This window comes from Astyanax mexicanus, chromosome 7 (genome assembly GCF_023375975.1).
Source record: "Astyanax mexicanus isolate ESR-SI-001 chromosome 7, AstMex3_surface, whole genome shotgun sequence".
Classification (NCBI taxonomy): Eukaryota; Metazoa; Chordata; class Actinopteri; order Characiformes; family Acestrorhamphidae; genus Astyanax; species Astyanax mexicanus.
This window is the reverse complement of record NC_064414.1, coordinates 619,913-644,945: the sequence shown is the minus strand read 5'-3', so window position 1 is coordinate 644,945 and position 25,033 is coordinate 619,913. Positions and strand designations below refer to the sequence as shown.

Below are 25,033 nucleotides of genomic sequence, written 5' to 3'. Positions count from 1 at the left end.
TGTTTACCGTATTAAAATAAGCTACGTTGAACAAACCGCTAGCTAATATCCAACCTGGCTTACTGAACCACTCAGAGTTCCTCAGTGTAGCTCTTTTGGGTGGCATTAGCCCCCCCCTCACCACCACCACCATCCAGCGGAGAGAGACCTGATGAATTAGAAGTTCTTTATAGTGTCTCTTAAAATTCACCCTATAATTCAGTGTGATTTATGTATGAAAATAGACCATAAAATAGATAGATAGTTCATTGATAGTGTGCCTTATTAATGTTATGATGGCTGATCAGTGTATAAAAACAGCGCCGCCTAGTGTTCTGAATAGATCACAGTACATCAGAGGGTTTAGGTCAGCACCGCTGTTGATTCTCATTGGTATTCTGATCGAAAACAAGTCAAAATCCTGGGCGAACGTGTTTGAATCTTTCTTTGTTTCTTTTTCCTGCATGTCTGAGTGCCCGCGGTTCCCTGCTTGCTCATATGTGCCCGCGCTTGGCGAGGCAACTCATTGAACTCCTGTGCCCCCATTAGGGGTAACATTAAGCCGACGAGAGCCGCGGCCGTTTCCAGAAGTGTGTTAGGATAATGAAAGATCACAGTGAGGGTTTTATGAAACGCTATAAAACATGAGCTCGCCGTGTTTGTTAATAAGATCCCCCGAGGAAAAGCCACACAGTGGAGAGAAAAGACTCAGACCCGCAGGATCAAAGACGAGCTGTCGAGGAGAGAAAGAGAGAGAGAGAGAGAGAGAGAGAGAGAGAGGGAGAGGGAGAGGGAGAGAGAAGCGTTTGGGAAATTGAAGCAAGTAGCTGGAGACGTGGAGAAACTGTTGCAGATGGTGAAATAAAGAGAAATTCAGGCCCACAGCTTTTTTCATGAAACATACATACAAGTGTGGTTTATAAGAGCTTTCTCTGTGTATAAAGTGAATTAAGTAAAAAGTAGTAAGTAATGCAGATATCTGATGCAGTACAGCGCTGTGCAAAATCAAAGACCATTCTCCATTATAAAACACACGCCATGTATTTAACAGTAAATTCAGCACTAAGCACTAAGAGACCAGTTCAGTATTCTTAGGGCGTTTTCACACCAGCACTATTTGATCCAGTTCAAACAGAACCTGATTCATCTGTACTCTTGATGCGGTTCGTTTGAGCAGGTGTTAAAACTGTAATCAGACTCAGGTGTCTCATGTCTGTGTCAGTATTTAAGGAGTAGTTGTGGGAATGGCAGTGTTTGGATAAAAATGGGACTTTTGTCTTCCAAATTCGTCTGGATTAAAAGACTCATCTACAGCTCCATCTGCCAGCAGCACGTTTCACACAAATCTGTGAAAGGGTCCCCGGAGCATTAAGCAAAGGCAGAAAAATTAATGGTTTCATCCCCATCACATCAACAAAGCTGGAGAGAGAAAACAACAGCATAATTTAACATCCCCCAGAGTCCTACAGCCGTTTTCCTAATTTATATTCTCTTACATACAAAGTGTGGTGTTTGTGGTGTGGTTTAGTTTGGACTTGCTTTGGCTCGGCTCGGCTCGGCCTGGCTTGGCTTGGTTTGGCTTGGCTTGGCTTGTTCTGGTTTGGTTTGGCTTGGTTTAGCCTGGCTTGGCTTGGCTTGGCTTGTTCTGGTTTGGTTTGGTTTGGCTTGGTTTGACTTGGCTTGGCTTGGATTGGCTTGGCTTGGTTTGGTTTGACTTGGCTTGGCTTGGCTTGGCTTGGCTTGGCTTGGCTTGGCTTGGCTTGGCTTGGCTTGGTTTGGTTTGGTTTGGCTTGGCTTGGCTTGGCTTGGCTTGGCTTGGCTTGGCTTGGCTTGGCTTGGCTTGGCTTGGTTTGGCTTGGCTTGGCTTGGTTTGTTCTGGTTTGGCTTGGCTTGGCTTGGTCTTGAGACGTTAAAATAATTCATAATGTAACTCAATAACACATTAAAATAAATCATAATGTAAGCAATGTTGGAACCACTTTACAAGACTGCTGACCTTATAAAGGCTTATAAATGGCTACCTTATAAAGGGTTTTTAAACCATACAAGTCAGCATAATAATTCTGACCAGTCATTATTAAGCAGTTATTACATAAATTAGGTCTTATAGGTCGTATAGTGTATAGGCAATATAGTGTATTATTTATGGCCTTAAAGGTGTTATTGATATGAACATGTTGGGTGTTTTATAGATTTAAACATGTTTTAATAGAGTTTGACTGAGAAATAAGGTCTAAATAAACATATAGACTCCTTCCATGGAGCTTGACACTCCTCTACTGTGCAGTTTTATTATGACAGCCGACACACACACACACACACACACACACACACACACACACACACCCACATACAGTCAGGCATCTCTCAGATTCATGCTCGTTAATGAAGTGTCTTCTTTAGGCCTGTAGGTTAAAACCAGAGTCAAAACAACTGTTTGCATGCTATCATTAGGAAGCATCACATAAAATACATAAAATGAGGTTAATTATTGCAGAATTGTCTTTAATATAAGCTAAAAAGTTATATTTAGAACTGAAAAATAAAGACATTGTTACTCTTTTTAATGCTAAATTAGAAATAATTTACAAACCTGTTTTACTACCAACTGAAAGGCCAAAATCACGGGACAGCAGTGTATAAACTATTCATGAAGACCTCCCCTATCTCCTCATTTGACAGCTTGGAAATGTTTACACATGTATACCAAATTGTGAGGTGTTATCTTGTGAGTGAGGCTGAACCCTGGCCAGTGTACTCATGGCAAGGCAGTGTGCTTTCTTTTGTTTTTAGCCCCCCTGATTGCAGAACATCTTTATGATCATATTGCACATAAACTTTACGCTGTAAACTTTTTGTATCTAATTTATAATTTAAATTTTTTTGCTTCCCGTTCAGAAGATCCTCATAGTAGAGAGATATTTTTATTACCAGCTTATTGGTTTATTGGTGTTATTCATAAGGCCATCATCACTCTCCTCTCAGTGCTGCACGTGCTCATCTCAGCTCAGCTTATTGAATGTTTCATATATAGATGACAGTCAGTAATATGACGATATTAGATAATGCTGCTGGAGGCTCATGCTGTCGCCCTGCGGAAATCTACGCTTCCCTGTTTCTGGGGGAGGTGGAGGGTGGAGGGTGGCAGGGGGGGCATTCAGACCCCTTCCTCCAGAAGGAAAACACTCTGTTACTCCATTACAGCCCCCCAATATCCTGCTTTATTGCATCTGAGCTGATTAACGTGGGCTGAGGGAGGAGGAGGAGGAGGACCCCGCTGATTCCTGTCTTACATTCTATAATCAGACTCTTCACCCCGTTAGCATGTGGAGCTAACCCAATAACCACACACTGGATAATAGCTGAGAGACAGAGAAAGAGAGAGAGAGAGAGAATAAGAATGCATGTGCACACACACACTTCAACTTCAATTCATATAAATATATATATTGTATATTTGTATGTTGTTTTTTATTCATTCATTGCTGACTAAAATGGTATACAAATACATTTTTGTATTTATCATGTCAATAAAGAGACATGAGAGAGAGAGGGAGAAAGAGAGCAAGAGAGTGAGAATACACATACAAACTCAATTTTGTATTTTTGCAATAAATATATTATTATTGTACATTTCTATTTGTATATTTTTTATTTTAAATGTTAAATCATGTGCATATTTTAGTAACTATGATTTTATATACATATAGATATATATACTTTTTTCAACATATGTGTATGTATATGTTTATGTATATAAATACACTTTTATTTTGTATGTTGTTGTTTTTTTTACAATTAATTTATTTCTGGACTGTTTGACTAAAATGAATATAAACGTATGTTTTGTCAATTATTATGTCAATAAAGCAAACTTTATATGCTATTATTGTGCACTTCTATTTGTATAATGTTTTGTTATATTAAATTTTAAACCATATGCATATTTTAGTAACTATGATTAGTTATATATATATATAGACTGTTTGACTAAACTGTATATAAACATGATTTGAGCTAATTTAACAGTTCAGATGTGTTGGAGCAGCTGCAGCGTGAGGAACGCTGTTGGCAGTAGGAGGAAGTGAGGACAGCAGTGCAGAAACTACTGAAACTGCATGTAAATCTAATCTCCTGAGGCTCTGAAAGTGTGGGTTTGGGGTACAGAAGAAAAGCAGGACATTAAAAAGATCAGTATAAGCTGTATCTTGTACCTCAGTACCTGCTTTGTTTGGTCCAGACCTTCAGACCTTGTTCTGAACCAAAACACCAGGTGAGAAAGTTGATACAAAACACTTTCTGGAACAAAGAACCAAAATTTTATCTAAACAAAAAATGTGGATTATTTACAGTGTGAACGTGCTTTTCTGAAAGGAAAAGAAGCAGTGTTGTGTCGAAATCCGACTCCTCTTGTTGTGCTTTTGGCTTATTCTCAATATTAATTATAAAATAATGCAACATTTCCCTTATCTCACTGCCTTCCACATGTTTCTCACCAAAAAAAGTGAGAGTTTGTAAATTGTAAATTTTGATGCAATATTAAAACAAAGGTAACAGAGTTGGCCAGAATATTTAGACCATTTTTATTACTAAAATTACATATTCTATAGAAATTAGATGCGTGTTATTATGTATATGCAGTTGAGAGAGCATGGCCAACTGTACTCTCTCAGACTCCGGCTGCTGATGGAGAAGCAGCATGATCCAGGATATGAAACAGTTGATCCTCCGGCCATAAAGTCAGCATCTTACTCTGCTGATCCGTATACAGTATTAAATATAAAATAAACAGTCTTACCAGATCTCACCAGATCTTTCAGATAATGTTTTATTTTATAATGATTATAAAAGAAAAAAAAGACAAAATTAGTAACGACAGTACAGAGAGTTACACTGCCTCTAGTGGCCACATTACAGCAAATCCAAGATAAGTAAAAGTAAAATGAACGACTTTGAACACAATCATTCTGTGATATCTGTCCTCGTCTAGCTGCACTGTCCCGCACTGACGCTCTCTCTGAGCGGGCTGGAGAGGGCGGGGTGGGTCAGGTGACAGGTGTAAGTGTGTCCTGAGCTCCAGCGTTCCGGGCTGAGCTTCAGGACGCTGCTCCGGATGAAGGTACCGTCGGGCTGACGCTGGGACAGGCCTGTGTGGACCTCAGGACCCGCCATGGTGCTTCCGTCCTCAGCCCAGGACAGAGCGGCACCATCAGGACGAAAACCCCGAGCCAGACACACCACACTGACCTCCGAGCCGGAGGGGCGGGACTGGGGCGGAGCCAGCAGGAGCAGAGTGGGAGGAGACGCAGGACCTGAAGAGAAAAAAACATAAGAGACAGAAGATACAGTTATATATATATATAGTACAGGCCAAAAGTTTGGACACACCTTCTCTTTTTCAGTGCGTTTTCTTTTTTTTCATGACTATTTACATTGTAGATTCTCACTGAAGCATCAAAACTATGAATGAACACATGTGGAGTTTTATGTACTTAATAAAAAATGAGCTGAACCTCAACAGTCACCGGACCTGAACCCAATCCAGATGGTTTGGGGTGAGCTGGAGCACAGAGTGAAGAAGACAAAGGAGCAACAAGTGCTAATAAACACCTCTGGGAACTCCTTCCTTCCTTCAAGACTGTTGGAAAACTTTTTATTTCAGGTGGCCACCTCTTGAAGCTCATTGAGAGAATGATGCCAAGAGTGTGCAAAGCAGTAATCAGAGCAAAGGGGGGCTTTTATTTTGGAGAAACTAGAATATAAAACATGTTTTTTTTTTTAGTTATTTCACCCTTTTTTTTTGTTAAGTACATAAAACTCCACATGTGTTCATTCATAGTTTTGATGCTTCAGTGAGAATCTACAGTGTAAATATCAGTCATGAAAATAAAGAAAACGCACTGAAAAAGAGAAGCTGTGTTCAAAGTTTTGGCCTGTACTGTGTATAATTTGTTAATGCATGAATCGGGAAACTTTAATGTGGTAATTCTCTATACAGAGCTCTTTACATATGAGCGGTTTTATTTAGTGATGTAAACACAGCATCGCTACTGTTGAGTAAAATAGTTTTACCTCCGAAAATATACATCAAAATACCAGCATTTATATCTTTTAAATCTTACATATAATAATGATTAATCACAATTTTTTTGTGATTAACAAAATTATTATTTTACGCTACTGACACTTGCCAATCTATCTGATTATTTTATTTACACTACAGTACTCGTGGCTAGTCTTAAGAAGCAGAAAAAGTGAGATTTATGCAAAAAAATCTGTTGATCTAACTATCATCTACTTATATAAAAAAAATAACTGTATTAACCACAACAGACGTTTGTGATTAATCGTGATTATATATACACCGATACAGAGTAGATATAATGTGTTTCGAGTAAATATATATTAAGAATAAAATATAATTTTCATGATAAATAAACCGATAAAAATTATTCCAAAAAAATGCTTGCTTTACATTTAAAGTTTTATATTTTATAGGTTGAAAATGATTTTACATTTAAATATTTACATGTTTGTTAAGTTTATGTCAGGACTGATGTGCCTTCCTTATTTATAAAATAGTTTTATTAAATTTACCGACATCAAATATAATCTTTTCCCATTAGCTTAGTAAATTCAGTCTCTTCCTTCTTGAAAAGTTGAGGCCAATACAGAAAATAAATATATGGGCATATAAATGTATTTATATGTGAAATGCATTTCAAATATATTAAAAAATGTATTTCAAACAGTTGGAGTAAGTTATGGAAATTCTATAAATAATGTGGAGATACAACGTAACTGATAATAAAGATTCCAGTAGTCTTTATTATAAATATTATAAATATTATAAATAGAAATTATTTTGGCTAACTAAACCAAAAGTCTAAGAAATGCGCTTAAAGGAGATTTCAGCTAGAAATTAAACTATCGTGAAAATCAGTTATATAATTATATAGTTTAATAAAAAAAATTTTTTTAAATATGGCTGTGAGGTGAGGTTCTGCATTGTTTGTAGTTAAAATAAAATAAACTTTTCTTACCTATAGTCAATTCAGTGCCTTCACCAAAAATAGCAGAGTATGCCACACAGTGTTAGAGCCCCGTACAAAAACCTCCAGACTGCATCACACTGCTTCTGCTCACACTCAACACTTCACTGATCACCACTGCCCCTTCCACACCACTCCAAACTGGACTAAATGACCACAGCTGGGTCTGGATCCGGTCCAGAGCTCATGAGGGGTCTCACAGCGGGCCGAGTGAGGGTCTCTGGTGGAGCTGGGAGGTTTGAGGAGGGTTTAGAGATTGGTTGGGTTTTTGTACGAGGGGTTTATTGAGATGTAGCACTGTGCCACTGCCTTCACAGTAATGGCAAGCGCAGTAATAAACAGCCTCGTCTTCAGCCTCAACTCCATTGATATGCAGATATATCTGTGATCCAGATTCGCTGTAAGTGAATCGACTCGCGAGTCCACTCGCTCTTGTGCTGCCATGAAGTAAGAACTTTGGAGATTCACCAGGTTTCTGCTGGTACCATGTATAAGTAAAACCCCTGGAATCATCTGTTGTGCAGGAGATCTTAATGTTTTCTGCCAGTTTCACAGACATCGCTTTCTCCTGAATTAACTTGAGAGCCTCCAAACCTGTAGGAAAAGAACAAATACAATAAATTTTCACATATTTACGTGTATCAGATGAGGTTTTTAGTCATTTTTGGACGTGCTGAAGATGCTCACCAGAGATGTGGAACAGCAGGAGCAGAGAAAGCGAGGCGGCGTTGAGGATCATCATGATGATCTTCTTCTCTAAAAGATCAAAATCTTTAAAATCCTTTCAGAGCAAACCCAGCATTCACACACAGCTTCTTATATGCAGAGGAACACAGACGCAGGTGGGATGGAAAGTCCACGATGACCAGATGCTAAAAAGTCCTGATGCAAAAAAAAAACAGGCGAGAACAGAAACTATGCAAATCTGATCTCCTGGGATTCTGTTTATAGAATTAAGTTCTCAGTTCTGAGTTTTGAAATGACTGAGCTACAACTTGCACAAAGCAGGAGAACTCATCTTAAAGCTGATCAAAAGGCCATATATGGACAGATTTGTGTAGGAACGTGATCTAAAAAATTGCTGCACCCAAATAAATTGCAAGTATATTATTTTAGGTTTCATGGCTAAATTGGAGCAGCCTGGTGTTCAATCTTCATTAATTGCACATTGCACCAGTAAGATCAGAGTGTGAAGGTTCAATTAGCAGGGTAAGAGCACAGTTCTGCTCTAAATATTGCAATGCACACAACATTATGGGGGACATACCAGAGTTCAAAAGAGGACAAATTGTTGGTGCACGTCTTGCTGGAGCATCTGTGACCAAGACAGCAAGTCTTTGTGATGCATCAAGAGCCACGGTATCCAGGGTAATGTCAGCATACCACCAAGCAGAACCAACCACATCCAACAGGATTAACTGTGGACAAGTGTGTTTTAACAAGTGGCACCATCAAGAAAATATTCTCCTTCTTAGCTAATGTTATCCTCATTTTTTATGTATGCTTTTTGTATTAATAAAATGCTGTTTTTCTTTCTGTAATGGATCAAAAAGAAGACTCTAACATTACATAATATTACTATAACATCTATATTGCAAATAAATCCAATTAACTAAAATATTTAATAGATTTTTTTTATTTCCACTGTGTGTAAATATTTTAGATTTTCTATTGCCCTTTTTCTTTTATTAACCATTCCTAAACAAGGAAAACAATATATATATATATATATATATATATATATATATATATATATATATATATATATATATATATACAAGTGTTCTAAATCACATTAAAGCAACTGTTTTTTGGTTTATAAACTTGTTTATTAGCTGGTTCATGACTTATTCTGATGGAGAGCAGCTCTTAAATAGTGTTATGTGCAACAAAGCAATTAAAACATTTAAAACTAAAGAAAATACATGATGTGTATTGTAATAAATGAAGGGTCTGAAAGGGTTAAAACTCTTATCTTGTTACAGTGAATCCATTCTTGTAAATTCTTAACATGATGCCTCCCTCTGGTGGGGAGACTTGGTATTACCCCTCCCTGCTCTGGCTCGTTCACACTATAAACCACATTACTCAAATCTGATTTTTTGCTCAGATCTGATTTTTTTATTTGTCGGTTCACATTCAGTGTAAATGTAAGTGTTCTGTATCTGTGTGTTTAATGTGAACGAATCTGTTCCTGAATCATCTCACATGCTGCACATTGATACCTGTATAAACGCCTCCTTCTTCACCAACAACAAAAACCCTCATATTAGAGAGAGGAGAGACTCGTAGCTTTATAAAGGGAAATGGATGAGTTAGCAGCTCATATGTGGAGCATCTTTTGCTGGAGTGGAGAGTAAACAGCTGCTCTGAAGTTCATGCTCAGGTCCAGGAGGCGAAAAAAGGACAGGCGGTTTGCTTTTGCTGTTTTTTTTTTTGCAGCTATAGCTGGACAGCTGCACCAAGAGATGCAGTGTGGGTAAAAGAGAGAGAAGCACGTAGCGCTAATGCTAATGCTAATGCTAGTGCGTAAAAGCAAACAGAGGCATGAATTCTGATGTCGTATCCGATTTAGGACCACATATGGAAGTGGCTCAGATTTGATTTGGGGGAGAAAAAAAAACAGACTTGGCACGTTTACACAGCCATGAAAAAATTAGATCTGAAGAGCCACATTGAGCAAAAAATCAGATTTGAGGCACTTTCTTTTGAGTCACTGTCTTGGAGCATCACTAGTGATATTATTAGAGTCCTAATAAGTGGGTTGGGTCATTGGCCTTGTACATTGTGAATAAATGTTTAAGTAAATATATAAATTATCCTTTTTTTTATTAGAAATACAATTGAAGGACAGAGATAGATCACACTATTTTATTTTAATTGAAAGATCTGAGTGTTAGTCTGTTGAGTAAATCCTGATAACGTATAATAAAAAATACTACTACTACTAATAATAATAATAATAATAAATCAAGACAAATATACCAGTTACAAAGAACTGATTTAATCAGCTTTAGATACGGTCAAAAGAAAAAAAAAAAAAAAACATGCACATATATTTGTAAACAGATACAAAAATCGCTGGAGGAGATTTTCTCTGGATGGGAGGGGGGAAAGAAAACGGATCTGACTCAGAGAGGAGCTTTCTCTGGAATACTGACCGTGGATTCACACGCGAGCCTTCAGACAGAAATTTCACAAAAGCAACGTAAGCAATATTCTGACAGATGAGCTGTAACGGTGAGACTCCAGGCCTGGTCAGAGCAAATATCAATTTTAAGCCAATTAAAATCAAAAGCTGTTCCTTACGTGAGATAAAGTGGACAACTATGACCCATCCATAAAAAACGGAAGAGTAAAATGAAACAGAAATTGCTCCCGAGGTAAAACTAAAGTGCTGGACTAACATCTCATCCGTTTGAATGGAAGTTCTTCAGACTTCAATCAATCATTCGAGTCAGCCTTCATATATATGTACACACACACATACACACACAGTCAGATCAGAGTATTATTAATTCATGCTGATGCATGCTCCACACTCACCTGTCCATTCTTTCAGCTCCAATTAACATATAGGTGTTTCCACTCTATTAAAACACTCCTACCTACAGCTGAAACACCTTTTAGATAAAGTAAAATCAGAGACAGAAGATCTGAATCTGCTGCTGCACAGTTTACAGTCTTCATCATCAGTGCTCACAGGACGTGTTGGTTGGATATTTCTGGTTGATGGATTATTCTCAAATTTCCTCAGTAGTGAGGTGTTTAAAAACTCCAGCAGCACTGCTGCTGCACCTCATCCACTCACTGTACCAGCGCAGCAAACACTAAACGCTAATTTATGATTCGGTATCGAATTGCAATATGCAATAATATCGCCAACATTTTTGAATATGGTGAACGATGATATTATACCCAGAAATATGGCGCCATATCACCATATCACCCCTAATTATCACCTGGGGGTTCTATTTACTGTTTTTTTTATTAAATGAAAAATTTACACTGTTCTTATTTCTCATTATGTTTCTACTAAAGACTAAGAGATTACATCTGTGCAGAGAATCTGATGATAAAATTCTTGTGTGCCGTATCATATCATATCATCGCTGTCCTATGAAAAACACTTATCTCCATTTTTGTCGATTTTTAGTTTACAACATAATTTGAACAGATGAACTGTCCCTCACACTGTGCCAAAATTTCTTGATGAACGGACCAATAGAAACTCTTCAAAACGACCTGAAATAAATAAACTTTTTACATTGACTATAAGTTGGCCTTAACACGCCACCACCCAAACAACAACAATAATAATAATAATAATAATAATAATAGCAAACGCTGCTCTGTGGTGGTTTTCTATCCTGTGGGGTCCTGACCATTGAAGAAATGAAAGGGTGAAATGACTACAATAATGTATTTAGAGAAACAAAAGGATAAGTACTGTAATTATATAGAGTATAATCATATATGCTATGCTATATGTATATAGACATATGCTATATGATTTGTGGAGCTGAACAAAAATGGACAGAAAGTGTAGAAACAAGGCATCAGTATGTATATGTATATATATAACAAGCACTGAATATTAGTGTTGTATTCAACTGTTGGGAAGTTTGGGGGGAAGAGAAATGGGCACTTGGTTGGGTCGGTCAGTAAAAGCACAACTGCACCGTGTTTGGAAAAAGGAACTTGTGCAACACACTGAACGATCACATCAGCCACTTTTTGTAGTGTAAAGGAGGGCAAAAAAAAAAAAAAAACGTACAAAGAGTTACAAAATTCTTCGTGAATGCATTGGCAGTAAAAAGTAGACGCACCACACTTCGTGTTAAAATAGGAATATCTGACAGATTTTTTTTGTTTGTTTTTTGTTTTAGAAAAAAATCCATAATGGCAGACTACACTTAAACATATTACTTGTAGAGTGTGTGCAGATATATATATACATACTCTATATATTTATATTGCACTAGGATCAGTGATTAACTTGGTCCTCCCTTTTTGGAGAGACGGACAGGGTGGCGTGACCTATCCCGTCCTTCTGATCAGGGAGCAGAAAGCAGAGAATTCCAATAGAAAGCATGTAGGCATCTCGGAATACATGTGAGACTTGATAACATAATAAACGCACAGGAAGGTGTGCGCTCTCTCTCTCTCTCTCTCTCTCTCTCTCTCTCTTTTTCTCTCTCTTCTCTCGACTCTTTCCGTTCATCACTCTGCCCTTGGCCTTCACCTTGGTCATTTTACTGGTCCCTTGACTCGTAAAGCAACTTGGCAGCCTGTGGACAAATCAAAAATATAAAAATATGTATGTTTATTAAAAGTTGTGAATGTGACTGGTCATTTTAGAGGAACAGCTTGTTTAAGGTCAACACACAAACGTTATATATTTGCTTCTGGTAGTGCACGGCAGAGATGGGAACTTAAGCTAGTTCAACTTGACTTGTAACCCAACATAGGCTGGAGTCTAAGTCAGGTTACGAGTCTTTAGGCTAGACTCACAAACCTGAATCTAACCTAAAGACTGACCTGAATTAAACTCTAGCCTAAAGACTGAACTGATTTGGACTCTAGCCTAAAGACTCAGGTCACAAGTCTTTAGGCGTCTTTAGGCTAGAGTCTAATTCAGGTCACGAGTCTTTAGGCTAGAGTCCAATTCAGGTCACGAGTCTTTAGGCTAGAGTCTAATTCAGGTCACGAGTCTTTAGGCTAGAGTCTAATTCAGGTCACGAGTCTTTAGGCTAGAGTCCAATTCAGGTCACGAGTCTTTAGGCTAGAGTCCAATTTGGGTCACGAGTCTTTAGGCTAGAGTCTAATTCGGGTCACGAGTCTTTAGGCTAGAGTCTAATTCAGGTCACGAGTCTTTAGGCTAGAGTCTAATTCAGGTCACGAGTCTTTAGGCTAGAGTCTAATTCAGGTTGCGAGTCTTCAGGCTAGAGTCCAATTCAGGTCACTAGTCTTTAGGCTAGAGTCTAATTCAGGTCACAAGGCTTTAGACTAGAGTCCAAGTCGAGTCACAATTGTTTAGGCTAGAGTCTAATTCAGGTTATGAGTCTTTAGGCTAGAGTCTAATTCAGGTCACGAGTCTTTAGGCTAGAGTCTAATTCAGGTCACGAGTCTTTAGGCTAGAGTCCAAGTCGAGTCACAATTGTTTAGGCTAGAGTCTAATTCAGGTTATGAGTCTTTAGGCTAGAGTCTAATTCAGGTCACGAGTCTTTAGGCTAGAGTCAAACTCTAGCCTAAAGACTCGTAAAGGCTAGACTTAATATAGTCTAAAGACTAGTGACCTGAGTCTTTAGGCTAGAGTCCAAGTTGAGTCACAATTGTTTAGGCTAGAGTCTAATTCAGGTTATGAGTCTTTAGGCTAGAGTCTAATTCAGGTCACGAGTCTTTAGGCTAGAGTCTAATTCAGGTCATGAGTCTTTAGGCTAGAGTCTAATTCAGGTCATGAGTCTTTAGGCTAGAGTCTAATTCAGGTCACGAGTCTTTAGGCTAGAGTCAAACTCTAGCCTAAAGACTCGTAAAGGCTAGACTTAATATAGTCTAAAGACTAGTGACCTGAGTCTTTAGGCTAGAGTCCAAGTTGAGTCACAATTGTTTAGGCTAGATTCGAAATCAGGTCACGAGTCTTTAGACTAGAGTCTAAGTCAGGTTTCGAGTCTTTAAGCAAGACTCACAAGCCTGAATCTAGCCTAAAGACTTGTGACCTGAATTAGACTCTAGCCTAAAGACTCGTCACCTGAATTAGTCTTTCTCCAGCACTGGTAGGGGAATACCTGCTCTACAAAAACTCCTATAAAACTGAAAATTAAAAATTTGGTAAAAGTCTGAATCAGTTTGCTGAGATAATTGACTTTAGACAGTTATTTGTGTTTCTGTACCTTGTGCATGGCGGCCAGCCAGGCCGAGGCGGTCCTCTTGTCCTCAGCTGCCTCCATGCGAAGCTGCTGTGGGTCCTGAGAGCCAGGAGGCTTGTACTGCAGCAGCATGCCAGTGGCACGGGACATACCGCCTGCGGGAAAAGGTGAAAGGTCGTTACACCTTCAAACCTTACTGAAACTGTGCCATGTTTAGGACCGGAAGTGGAAAATGCAGACTCGGCTGGAATGCAATGGAGGAATATTACAGAAAGCATTTTCTACTATGCATTATTAATAACAGAACAATGACTGGCATGAGACACCAAAACCATTACTGCCCACAATGCAACAGATGACCGTGATGCTGCCATTTACGATAAGTTAGCCTACGTCAGAATCTGACCACAAAGGATCAGAGTGAACTTTTCCGATGTGCCAAATCATTATGATGGGATTCTTAAAGGAACACTAGTGTTTATCAGTATGCTGAATGTTGTTAGCGTATTGATTATCCTGCACAATACATCCATTAACTATAACAGAAACCTGACTAAACATTTATTTTTTTATATATATTCATTTTTTCTGTACTATGTAGTATTGTGTCCCCTACTCTAAATGTGTTTTCACACCAGCAGTATATATTGTTCTGATTAAAACAGAGTCTGATCCAATTCAGCTATCAAATATACTCCTTTAATTTGAGCTAAACTGCTGATTAGATGCAGTTTAATCTGATATATTAGCCAGAAAATGCCAATTACTACAGCTATGAACAAAGCTGTCTCTGCTGCTCCATGCTGTTTACACATGCGTATGTGCAGCGTTCACTGCTCGCAGCCGTGCAACTCCATTTACTACCTGTACATCTGCGCTGCATGTCCCATTGAAAATACTGTTTATTAATTGTTAACTAATTATCAACTGTGCAATAATTACTAATTTTAATAGTTTTGGATTTATTTACACTACATAAATTTATAGTATAGATGATTAAAGGAAAAAATGGAGGGTGACGGATGCAGACATGGTCTACTTGTCTAGACTATGTCATAGACTATGAATCTGACTCTACATTTCCTGGATCACCTGTCCAATTTTACTTTTACAGACACATCAGACTGTGAAAAGCATTACTTAAAAACTCTTAAGCTTTTCTTTAACACACATGCAGATCATGCTGAAAGATGAACAGGACATCCAACAAGACAGGAGCACTTCACAAAGCACGGATGCACAGCTTTTAATATGGATGCCTTGCGTTTTACCAAATTAGGTAGTTACAGCTTGCAGACACCGAGCTAGGTTCCAAATCAGTGATCATTAATCCATTTCAGGAGATTTACAGAACATAGCCAAACATGTGTGGACACCTGATCATCCTACAGGAGCTTTTCGCAGGGACATGGTATAAAGGATATTTTGGAACCCCTTCTTTGCGGATATACAAGCATTTTCACTTTTATTTGAATTATTTCCAATGGATTTTTGAACGGGAGGTAATTTGCGAATATCGTTGGACCAAAAGGCAGGGCTCATAAACCCAAAAATAAAAAAAATGGTCTTAGTTTTCAAACTATGTCTCTATGGACCCCATTTTCTGCCCAAGAGGTGCTGCTTTCTTGAGTAATTCAACTACTACCATGTTTGGTCCAAACTTTTACAGACTATTTCGCATTTAATCCAAATGAAAATACCCAGTGCAAAATGTCTGTTAGAATGAACTGAAACTAATACTATACTATATACTATAATACTGTATTATATATTTTTTATTTATCTGGCCGAATTGTCCCACCTATTCAGCTGCTGGCCAGATTTATATCCCTTTGACACCAGGAGGTTAAAGATTAGCACATGCCTTATGCTTATTACCTGCATTAAAGCACTTACAGTTGACTGGGGCAGCTCTAGCTGGATAGCGATTTCACAAAATTAGTTGCGACATCTGCATGGTTCCTGTTAAATACCTTATAAAATGTAATTCAAAGGGATGTCCACATATGTTTGGCCATGTAGTGTCCATGAATTTTCTTGCAAATAGAAGCTCTTCAACCATTTTCACCCTGTAATTTTTCCATGTAACATTCTTGATTAATTAAAATCTTTGTATTAGATATGAAGTGGAAGGTCACAGCTTTACACCTAATGCATCTAATAAAACCATTAATAAAACTATTTTTATTTTGAGAGAAGGCAAATCCATTTAAAAGCAACAGTGAAAGAAAGAGACACAAAAGATAGAGAGAGAAAGAGAGAGAAACACGCTGACCTTCAGATATATATTGACTGTCCAGAAGAGTGGTGTAAGTATGAATATCTTTCTCTGGGCCCAGAAAAAGAAGCAAAGGGATTAAGCAGGCCAGAGAAAACAAAACAAAAAATAAAAATTCAAAGTTAATTATAAAAAAAATAATAATAATAAAAGCAGTGTTAATTTAAACTTAAATAAAACACACACACACACTTTCTTTCCTGCAAAGAAAAGCAGAAGAAGTGTTCACCACAAGCTGAACTGCAAGAATAAAATTAGCATAAAAAGTTAAAAGCAAGTTAAAAGCATCTCAGGCGGTTAGAGTTCCAGAGCAGACTGGACTGGTTTATATCAGCCGTCTCTGGAGGAACTTTGCAGGATCTGAACACGTCAGAGAAGCTCGAGAGAAGAACAGAGAGCGGCACGATGTGTCAGAAAAAGGGGTGTGATGAGATCTCGCGAGATTAAACCTTAAACCTGCTTAAACCTGTCTCGCGGGAAATAAAAACAACAGTTTAGCGTGGACTTTTTAAGAGGGATCTGGCAACCCAGTAGTGATAGCAGCGAGTATGGTGGCTGAGCAGTGAGAGCAGCTCTCAGCAGAAGAGGAAAATTCAGGTATTTGTATAGAAGAAGCTTCTGCTACTTTTAAGTTGTATGTCTGGCTGCATTTTGGCTCCAGTGGAAACAATAAACGGTAACAGAGTGACCAACAAGACACAAACCATATATAAATACTGTAAATAAATCCTACACCTGACTGTTTCATAGACAGCTGTACTAATCCCTTAGCTCTGTACTGTATTTAAAAACATGTTCTGTCTCTGTTTCACTTCAATCATAGTCTTAATATGACTGGTTATGGTTCTGCAGAGTTAAATTACAAGAGATTTAGGAGAAAAAACACAAACCCTTATTATTATTTTTATTTTTTATTCTTATTTCTATTTCTTGTAGAATCAATGTGTGAGAGAAACCAGTCTGTTAAGTTTGTGTTATATAATTTTGTCAAATAAAACTCTAGTTTTCAAGCCATTTTTCATTTTTTACGTTTTCTTTAAAATTTTATTTTTAAATCTCGACTCGTCTCGTGATTTTAGTGTCTCGTCACACCCCTAGTCAGAAACATCAGTAACCCAGCGCAGTCACGCTCACTCGTCATGTCCTTTTAAAACGGGAAGGAAACATCTCTCTGCCGATCGATGAGTCCCACAGGAAGCCACAGCAGAGCCCAATCGATCAGCAGAGGAAACCAAAGAGCTTTTAGAGCCTCGTGACTGTAAACGCTCTCTGAATGCAGACACAGTTCCTCTAAATCTTGCTTTTACAGATTCTCTAGTTCTATCAGCACGTGATAAAGTGTAGGAGAAATAGGGCCAGCTCTGACTGGAAATATCCAAAACCAACAAATGCATTTTATTGGTACTGTAAAACATTTATACACAGTTATGAAAAAACTAACTGAAAATCTATTCAGTGTTTTTCCCCTCAACACGATTAAAATTATTTTTTACGCTCCATTTGCAAAAATTAAACAAAAAGTAGAGTTCAGTATCATTCATCACTCGAGAATCACTATTATTATGTTTTATTTTATTATTATTATTTTATTAACACTTAGAAATGAAAGCTTTTCTGTAATTACAGTGACAAAATTCATTCATAAAATGGGAGGACTGATTTTTTTTATTTAATATATATATTTTTTTTAAGAAAACACAAAATTAGGCATTGCATAAAAAAAATACCTAAAAATACCTTGAAAATTAAAAAAAAAAAAAGATTTCAGATTTGAACTGATGCGATTTGTGGAAGTGATCTCACTGTGGGATTTAACTCTATAAATAATCCATTATTTTAACAGATCTTGCAGTTCGTAATTCTATCCACATGGTGGAGCCTACTGAAACACTTGTTTTTAACCTCATAAGGAGGATGTGGTCAGGCAGAGGCTGTAAACGTGCAGTAGCAGAGGTACCATCAGATTCTATCGATTTGCTGACATTAAATATTTACTCAAAAGAATAAGTACACCTAGGATTAGGTGTTAATGCAGACACTGTGACATCATCATCATCAAAAAGCTTATCAATATAAATCAGTAACCTCAAAGCCAATATCTATTTCTTTGTGATAGAAATGTAGAATAATATACAACTCTGGAAAAAAAATGAGAGCACTTAAAAATGATGAGTTTCTTTGATTTCACCAAATTAAAAACCTCTGGAATATAATCAAGAGGAAGAGGGATGATCACAATCCATCAAACCACCAAACTGAACTGCTTGAATTTTTACACCAGGAGTAAAGCAGCATAAAGTTATCCAAAAGCAGTGTGTAAGACTGGTGGAGGAGATGCCAAGATGAATGAAAAAAACTGTGATTAAAACCAGGATTATTCCACCAAATATTGATTATTTCTGAACTCTTGAAACTTTATGAATATGAACTTGTTTTCTTTGCATTATTTGAGGTCTGAAAGTTCTGCATCTTTTTTGTTATTTCAGTCATTTCTCATTTTCTGTAAATAAATGCTCTAAATGAGAATATTTTTATTTGTAATTTGGGAGAAATGTTGTCTGTAGTTTATAGAATAAAACAACAATGTTCATTTTACTCAAACATAAACCTATAAATAGCAAAATCAGAGAAACTGATTTAAAAATATAAAAATTAAAATAAATAATCTGTGACATTTAAAAGGTTGGTATTCTTTTTTCCAATATAATAATTTCTATTGGGTTGCAGATAAAATGTAGATTATTTTTTTAACGAAATCTGTCAAATCTGATGTGTTGTGATCCCCTATTCTAGCCCTTACCCCCGGGGGTGGAGCCCTCCGTCAGCACTTGCATGGTGGAGATCCGAGAAAGCTCCACCTCGAAATGACTCTCTCCATCCAGGAACAGGTATCTGATAGAGACAGAGCAGTAAAATATCACAGTATATCACAGTAGAAGTAAAGATTTTATTATTGTTATATTTGTTTAATGGTTTGTTTGGGCTACCTGTGGTTGTTTGCCAGACGACACGCCATGGTCTCTGATTTCTCTGAGGAGCCAACTGTGACCAAGAACGTGCCCCCTGGAACAGAGGAAACACAGCATTAAACTGTTTTTAGTGAACTGAACTGAAATAATAAAAATAATAATAAAACAGTTTATAATCTGAAGAATGCTGGATTCTTGTGTTTTTTTTGTTGCACAGTTTGTAAAATTATTGCAGTAAAATGAATGCATTAATGTAGAAAATAATAAAATGAAGAAAAAATAACAAGTAAAAACAAAAATAACTTGTTTCCTGGTTACAGTTCTGATTACTATAACGTGACACAGGCTAAAAAAAAACAGAATTAAGTGGGCGGGACTATAAAAGAGCACACAATTACACTGTAAAAACAATTTACAAAAGTTAATCATGTCATTGCATTAAACATTTAGTTAATTAAACTAAATTAGGCACTTAAAACAAAAATACAGTCTGAGTTCAACACAGTTCAGCACTGAGATCAGTACAGATAATAAAACACAGACTCCAAACACACTGTTTATAGTGGATCTTCTGTTAATGGATTACGCATTGAAACAGACTGTGTAAAGTGTGTGTGTGTGTGTGTGTGTGTGTGTGTATCATAATTACCGGCCATGAGCACTTTCAGCTGTTTATCGTAGAACTCCACCTCTTTCTGGGAGATGAGGCTGCACTCCGCACACTGTCTGACCGGGTCCACAAAACACATCCTGGGAAGAGCCACCTTCTTACTGCAGCACTTATCACAGAAACACCGACCACACCGCCGACAGTGGTGCTGAATCACACACACAAAAATAAACACGGTGAATAGTTTGGAGATGCGGATTTCATTTTCCAGCATTCTGTATCTTGTACCAACTGATTACACAAATTGTACTAGATAATTAGAACATTGCTATGTGATTAATCACCATAATAACCATAACAATAACATGCAGCCATACTGCCCTCTTTCGGATTTGGTGACACCAGTACATCAAAGACGTCTTTAAAGAATAAGAACAGGAATACACACTCTTCAAAAAAAAAGGAAGTGGAGAAAAGCAGTGATGGAATAAGCAAAAAAAAAAGTGCAAAATCAAGACATTTATAATCCTGACAGGAAGAGAGGATTGCAAAGAAGCACAGAGTTACTCAACACACAGAAGAAGCAGAAGCAGAAGCATGGAGAGAACTTACTTTCCTGGTGATGAAGTCAAACTTGGTGTCACACTGCATGCATCTGGCACACTGTAATAAAAAGATGCAGAAAATTAGTTTAGTCAGACCTTTTTTTAAAACACATAAAAAGCAAATACTTATTCACGGCTCCTTTATATTATAAATAACAGGCTCTGTTTCACAAAGTTGGTCTGCACAGAATGCACCAGAACAGGACAAAATATATAAAAATAATACAAAATAATACCCCTCTTAAAAATCTTTTGTCTTTTAGAATGTGTTGACACATATGGGCATTTAATCTTCATTTGATCTTTGTATTGACAGTAGGGGTGGGCGACATGGCTCTAAAATAATATCACGATATTTCATGGTATTTTAGTGATAACGATACTCTTGTCCATTTGACAAAACTGAATAAAAAAAAATTAGACTTAAAAAAAAAATATATATATATATATATATATATATTTTTTTTTAAGAATTACGGTTTTGTTTACTAAGGCACTTCCTCCAGCTTCCCCATTACAAGGGAAACATGGCGACACCCTTGTTCACTTCGATGTAGCATCCTTACTAGTGTCACTTAATGTGCCGTATAAGCCAGTGCACCTTATGTAAGGAAATATACCAGAAAATAGACTCTTTGTTCTTTGATAGTGAGCCGTATAATCCGGTGCACCTTATAATTAAAACGTTAAAAAACACGGTACGTTTCTTCTGTTTTTCCCTGAGCCACATCCTGTTTAAAGGCAGTTGTAAGCAGATTAATAATGCACAACTTAAACCAGAGCATAAACTTTTTCAGCATAACCAATCAGTGCAATCCCTGTAGAAGATTTGGATGTTAATTCTGGATGTGATCATTAAAACATGCTTATCCTGTCTCTGATAAAAGACTGAGAGACACTGACCTGAACAATAGCTAAACAATCTTCCAGGCTGACACAGCATAATCAGATCATTACAGGCAGGAGTCACGAGCTCCCACAGCAGAAACTCCACCAAACTGCACTTCCAGCAATTCCTTTCTATTGTTATGTGCTTTGTTTTACTCACGTCTTGTGGTTAATGATCTTAAATTAAGGTTAATAGAGAGACAGAGCTACTCATTACAGATCAATCAGGCTGCAGCTAGTTTATTATAACTGGCCTAAAGAAAGACTCTAAGGACAAAAAAAGCCAAATTTACAAAAAAAAACAACCATAGAGTTAAATTTGCTCTGTGTTTATGAACCCATGGATGCAGTTCTACAATACAATTCTATAAACAGCCTTATTTGTTTAGTACTAGCACTAGTAATTGATGCAAAAAGGGGAAAATATTAAAAGGTCAGGTGGTAAAGAAATGCATTCAATAGAGCCCTACATCTCATATTTATACCTTTCTTTTTTGCAGCTGGTTTGTTTAAAAACTTTAAAATCATACACAATAAAAGACTTAATTCAACTTAAAAATTGCCCAGGTCATAAAAAAATACTCAGGTTTTAAAGAATTAGGATTAAGCAGACCTGCAAAATCTATTCTCTGATTCTAAACCTGTTGTTTAGTAGTAAGATAAAAGCGGCAACCAATTTATTACATTTTAAATCAAATAAATGGCCTTTTGACTTTTTTTAAGGTGTGAGAAGGAGATAATTCATAAAGTCGTAGAAATGACTTATATGGCAAGAACTTAAGTATCTCCTTCCCACACTATAATAAAGTGTGGCTACAAATTAGATTCTCAATCCATTCTTTAAAACATAATGACCACGCATTACTATCTCATTCCCACACTTTAATAAGTCATGGAGACTCATTAGGATTTAATTCCCACACTTTAATAAGTCATAGCCTTGCATTACTATCTTGTCCTCATGCTTTAATAAGTCATGGCCATGCTTTACTATCCAGTTCACATACTTTAATAAGTTGTGGCCAGACATTAGGGTCTCCTTCCCACAGTTTAATAAGTCATGGCCACACATTACTTTATTGTTCCCACTCTTTAATAAGTCATGGCCATGCTTTACTATCCAGTTCACATAGTCTAATAAGTCGTGGCCACACAATAGGGTCTTCTTCTCAAGTATTTTAATTAGTCATGGCAACACATTATTGTTATCATATCTTTTCAATATATGATGTTTGTCACCTGAGGGGCTCCGTACTCCGTATTACTACTACTGCCTTAATTTTAATCTTTCAATAAATATTTATGATAAAATAAGGAGAAAAGCAAGAACAAGTTTAGTTAAACAGATAAATTAGTTAGTTAATAAGTTAGTTAGTTAGAAGTTAATGTAGTTAGCCAGCTGGCTAACAGACTATTGACAGTTAGCTCAGCGGATTAAGATAACGCAGTTAAACCCGTTAATCCTTCAGATTTAAAAACTTCAGAGTTGTAATTCACTCCCTAAAATGCTAATCTACATTTTAAAGTATTTAATTATTAATTGATCCGGTTTATTCCCAGAACAGCGCAGTGATTTATCCAGCAGTCCGGGTTTAAGAGCCTGAGCCGCTGCAGTGGACGGGGCTGGGACTGCCAGGCTATCATAGCTTAGCTAAAACAACACCGCCCAGAAGAAGCGCCCGCAGCCCGGTGTTCTATCGAGTTCTGCTACCCATCTATATGTGCTACCTAGCGGCTCTGCGCATGCGCGAAACTCTCATTTTCACTGTTTATGTGTTTTTTTTCCTAGAGGTTTGGAACGCAGATCCAGAAAGTAAAAATCCATTCCAGGGGTTAGTACCAACTGAGCAGAGCCGCCAAGGCAGTTGGTATAGAAAACCTGGCATGGATTTTTACTTTCTGGACATGAGTTTTGACACCCAATTCAACTGTTTTAACTGATAATTTAGTTGTTTTTTTAGTTGTTTTCGGGTGCATTGTACAATTTGTACTCACAGTCATTGTTTGCTTGAGTGTTACAACTGTGTAACAAGTTATAAATAAATATTTATATTTATATTGCCTTATATTACAGCGATTATTTAGGCTAAATCATCATCAAATTTGATGATCATAACGACACTTCTACTATTCCAGCAGCACGTTTTAATCATTTGTATTTTAACAGTTAAACATTATCAACTAGGGTAGCACGGTTTGAAAGGGTAGCAGAACTCGACAGAACACCCGGAGTTAGAGCGCAGGGCTGCGGCTCCAGCGCGCTCCCTCCGCCGCCGCACTCACCTCTTTATCCGGCACCCACTGCGGCTCGTCTAGCGAGAACGGGCTGTTGAACGCTCCGTTCTCCGGCACCATGCGGAGTCCGCTCGGGCTGCGGACCAGCTTCTTGCCGTCAGGCACCGCTGACATTTTTCCATCAAACTATCTTCTGTCCACCGCCGTGAAGCGCTCTGTGTGTTTCTTTACTCTGTGGCTGCGTCCCAATTGTAGCGCGAAGGCTCCTATTTTCAGCGACCTGCCTCGATTTTGCCTAATCTGGAAAAAAAAAAACCTTAAAGACTTCTTCTTCCTCTTCTTCGTTCGTATTAATGGCGGATGGCGTACCAACTACAGGCGAACCCTTAAAGACCACAGCGGTTGTAGATTATAAGAAGAGGTGGATCCACATGATTACAAGATCAGGCAAAATTAAGGGCGTAGCATAGGAAAGGAGGGTGGATTTAATTATTAGGACGCGGCCAGTATTGTGTTTCTGCCAGACGTCAATTTAAAAGTCTCGCTTATCCAACTCTAATCTCCATCTGGGCGCTTATTAAAACTCATTGTTAATCAGTTAATCGGTTTATCTTACATGTTACATTTTACATTTTGTCTTCACATGGGGCTCGTTATTTTTTACACAATATGGTTGTAAATAAAAAAATAAATTTATACTAAAAGTTATTATAAAATAAAAAAAATCATGATAAACTAGGTATAGGCGATAAATAAATAAAATAATAAAAATAAATTATATAAATAAATAAAATAAATACATTACATTATATTATATTATTTTACGACATTCCAAGATGTTCACAATACACAATATTTTGTGAGGTACAAATTACTGCAGACAAAATGCTCAAATCTAAAAAACTACTACTTAAATGCTCTCCAATATAAACTACAGTGACTTCTTATTCAAAATGTGTTGCACTTTATCCAAGTTAACAGTATTAATCACACTCTTAAAGTACTGATAACCTCAATATGCACGAAAAAAAGTGTGTTGGGTATCACAATAACACAAATGTATACATTTATATACAATGAAATATTTTTTAAACATTTTTTATAAATATTTAAAACAGTATATAATATAAAATAAAAATAAAAACTGTTTGACCAAAGAGTAACGTTAATTTTACATAATGGCATAATTTTAGACAAATGACTTAAACAGGCAAATAAAAATAGGTTCTTTCTTTCTTCATCATTCCAACAGTTTATTAATTTAGTTGCTGGACATGAATGGATTAATAAAATCAGAAATATGTTTCATAAAATATATGCCGCTATGTGTAGAATATAATATTAGGCAACTATATAACACAAATAATAAAACTATAAAGTTGCAAAACAATATAACTACAATTAATGTAAAAATGTAAAAACAATTGTTAATTCAGATTTCATAATTTTAATATAATAATAACTATTAACTATAATAATAACTATTTTAATAACTTTTTTTTAACTATTAATAATAACTGTTTGTACTTTTATTGTTACTACTACTAT

General features: G+C 36.9%; 2 protein-coding genes and 1 long non-coding RNA gene across 4 annotated transcripts; 1 reads left to right on the top strand and 2 right to left on the bottom strand.

The window, feature by feature from the left end:
• Nucleotides 1–4,791: 4,791 nt before the first annotated feature.
• Nucleotides 4,792–7,859, bottom strand: LOC103047655 (immunoglobulin lambda-1 light chain-like). The gene is made up of 4 exons (XM_049481277.1): nt 7,719–7,859; nt 7,329–7,625; nt 7,014–7,049; nt 4,792–5,291 (listed from the first exon to the last, which is right to left on the bottom strand). The coding sequence occupies exons 1-4, from the start codon at nt 7,771–7,773 to the stop codon at nt 4,966–4,968; spliced, it is 714 nt and encodes a 237-aa protein (XP_049337234.1). The 5' UTR covers nt 7,774–7,859; the 3' UTR covers nt 4,792–4,965.
• Nucleotides 7,860–10,015: 2,156 nt separating this feature from the next.
• On the bottom strand, nt 10,016–24,011 carry zfyve21 (zinc finger, FYVE domain containing 21). Of its 2 annotated transcripts, XM_049481274.1 has the most exons (8): nt 23,534–24,011; nt 20,370–20,420; nt 19,797–19,965; nt 19,166–19,241; nt 18,979–19,070; nt 16,176–16,229; nt 13,925–14,055; nt 10,016–12,322 (listed from the first exon to the last, which is right to left on the bottom strand). In XM_049481274.1, exons 1-8 carry the CDS (start codon nt 23,657–23,659, stop codon nt 12,287–12,289), a joined length of 735 nt encoding a protein of 244 aa, XP_049337231.1. In that variant the 5' UTR covers nt 23,660–24,011; the 3' UTR covers nt 10,016–12,286. The 2 variants fall into 2 exon arrangements, with proteins under 2 accessions (XP_049337231.1, XP_049337232.1); XM_049481275.1 differs by lacking the exon at nt 16,176–16,229 and having other exon boundaries at nt 23,534–23,989.
• Nucleotides 12,650–13,181, top strand: LOC125802924 (uncharacterized). Its single transcript, XR_007439960.1, has 4 exons — nt 12,650–12,672; nt 12,705–12,800; nt 12,897–12,960; nt 13,121–13,181. It is a non-coding gene; the product is annotated as an uncharacterized LOC125802924 (long non-coding RNA).
• Nucleotides 24,012–25,033: the final 1,022 nt, after the last annotated feature.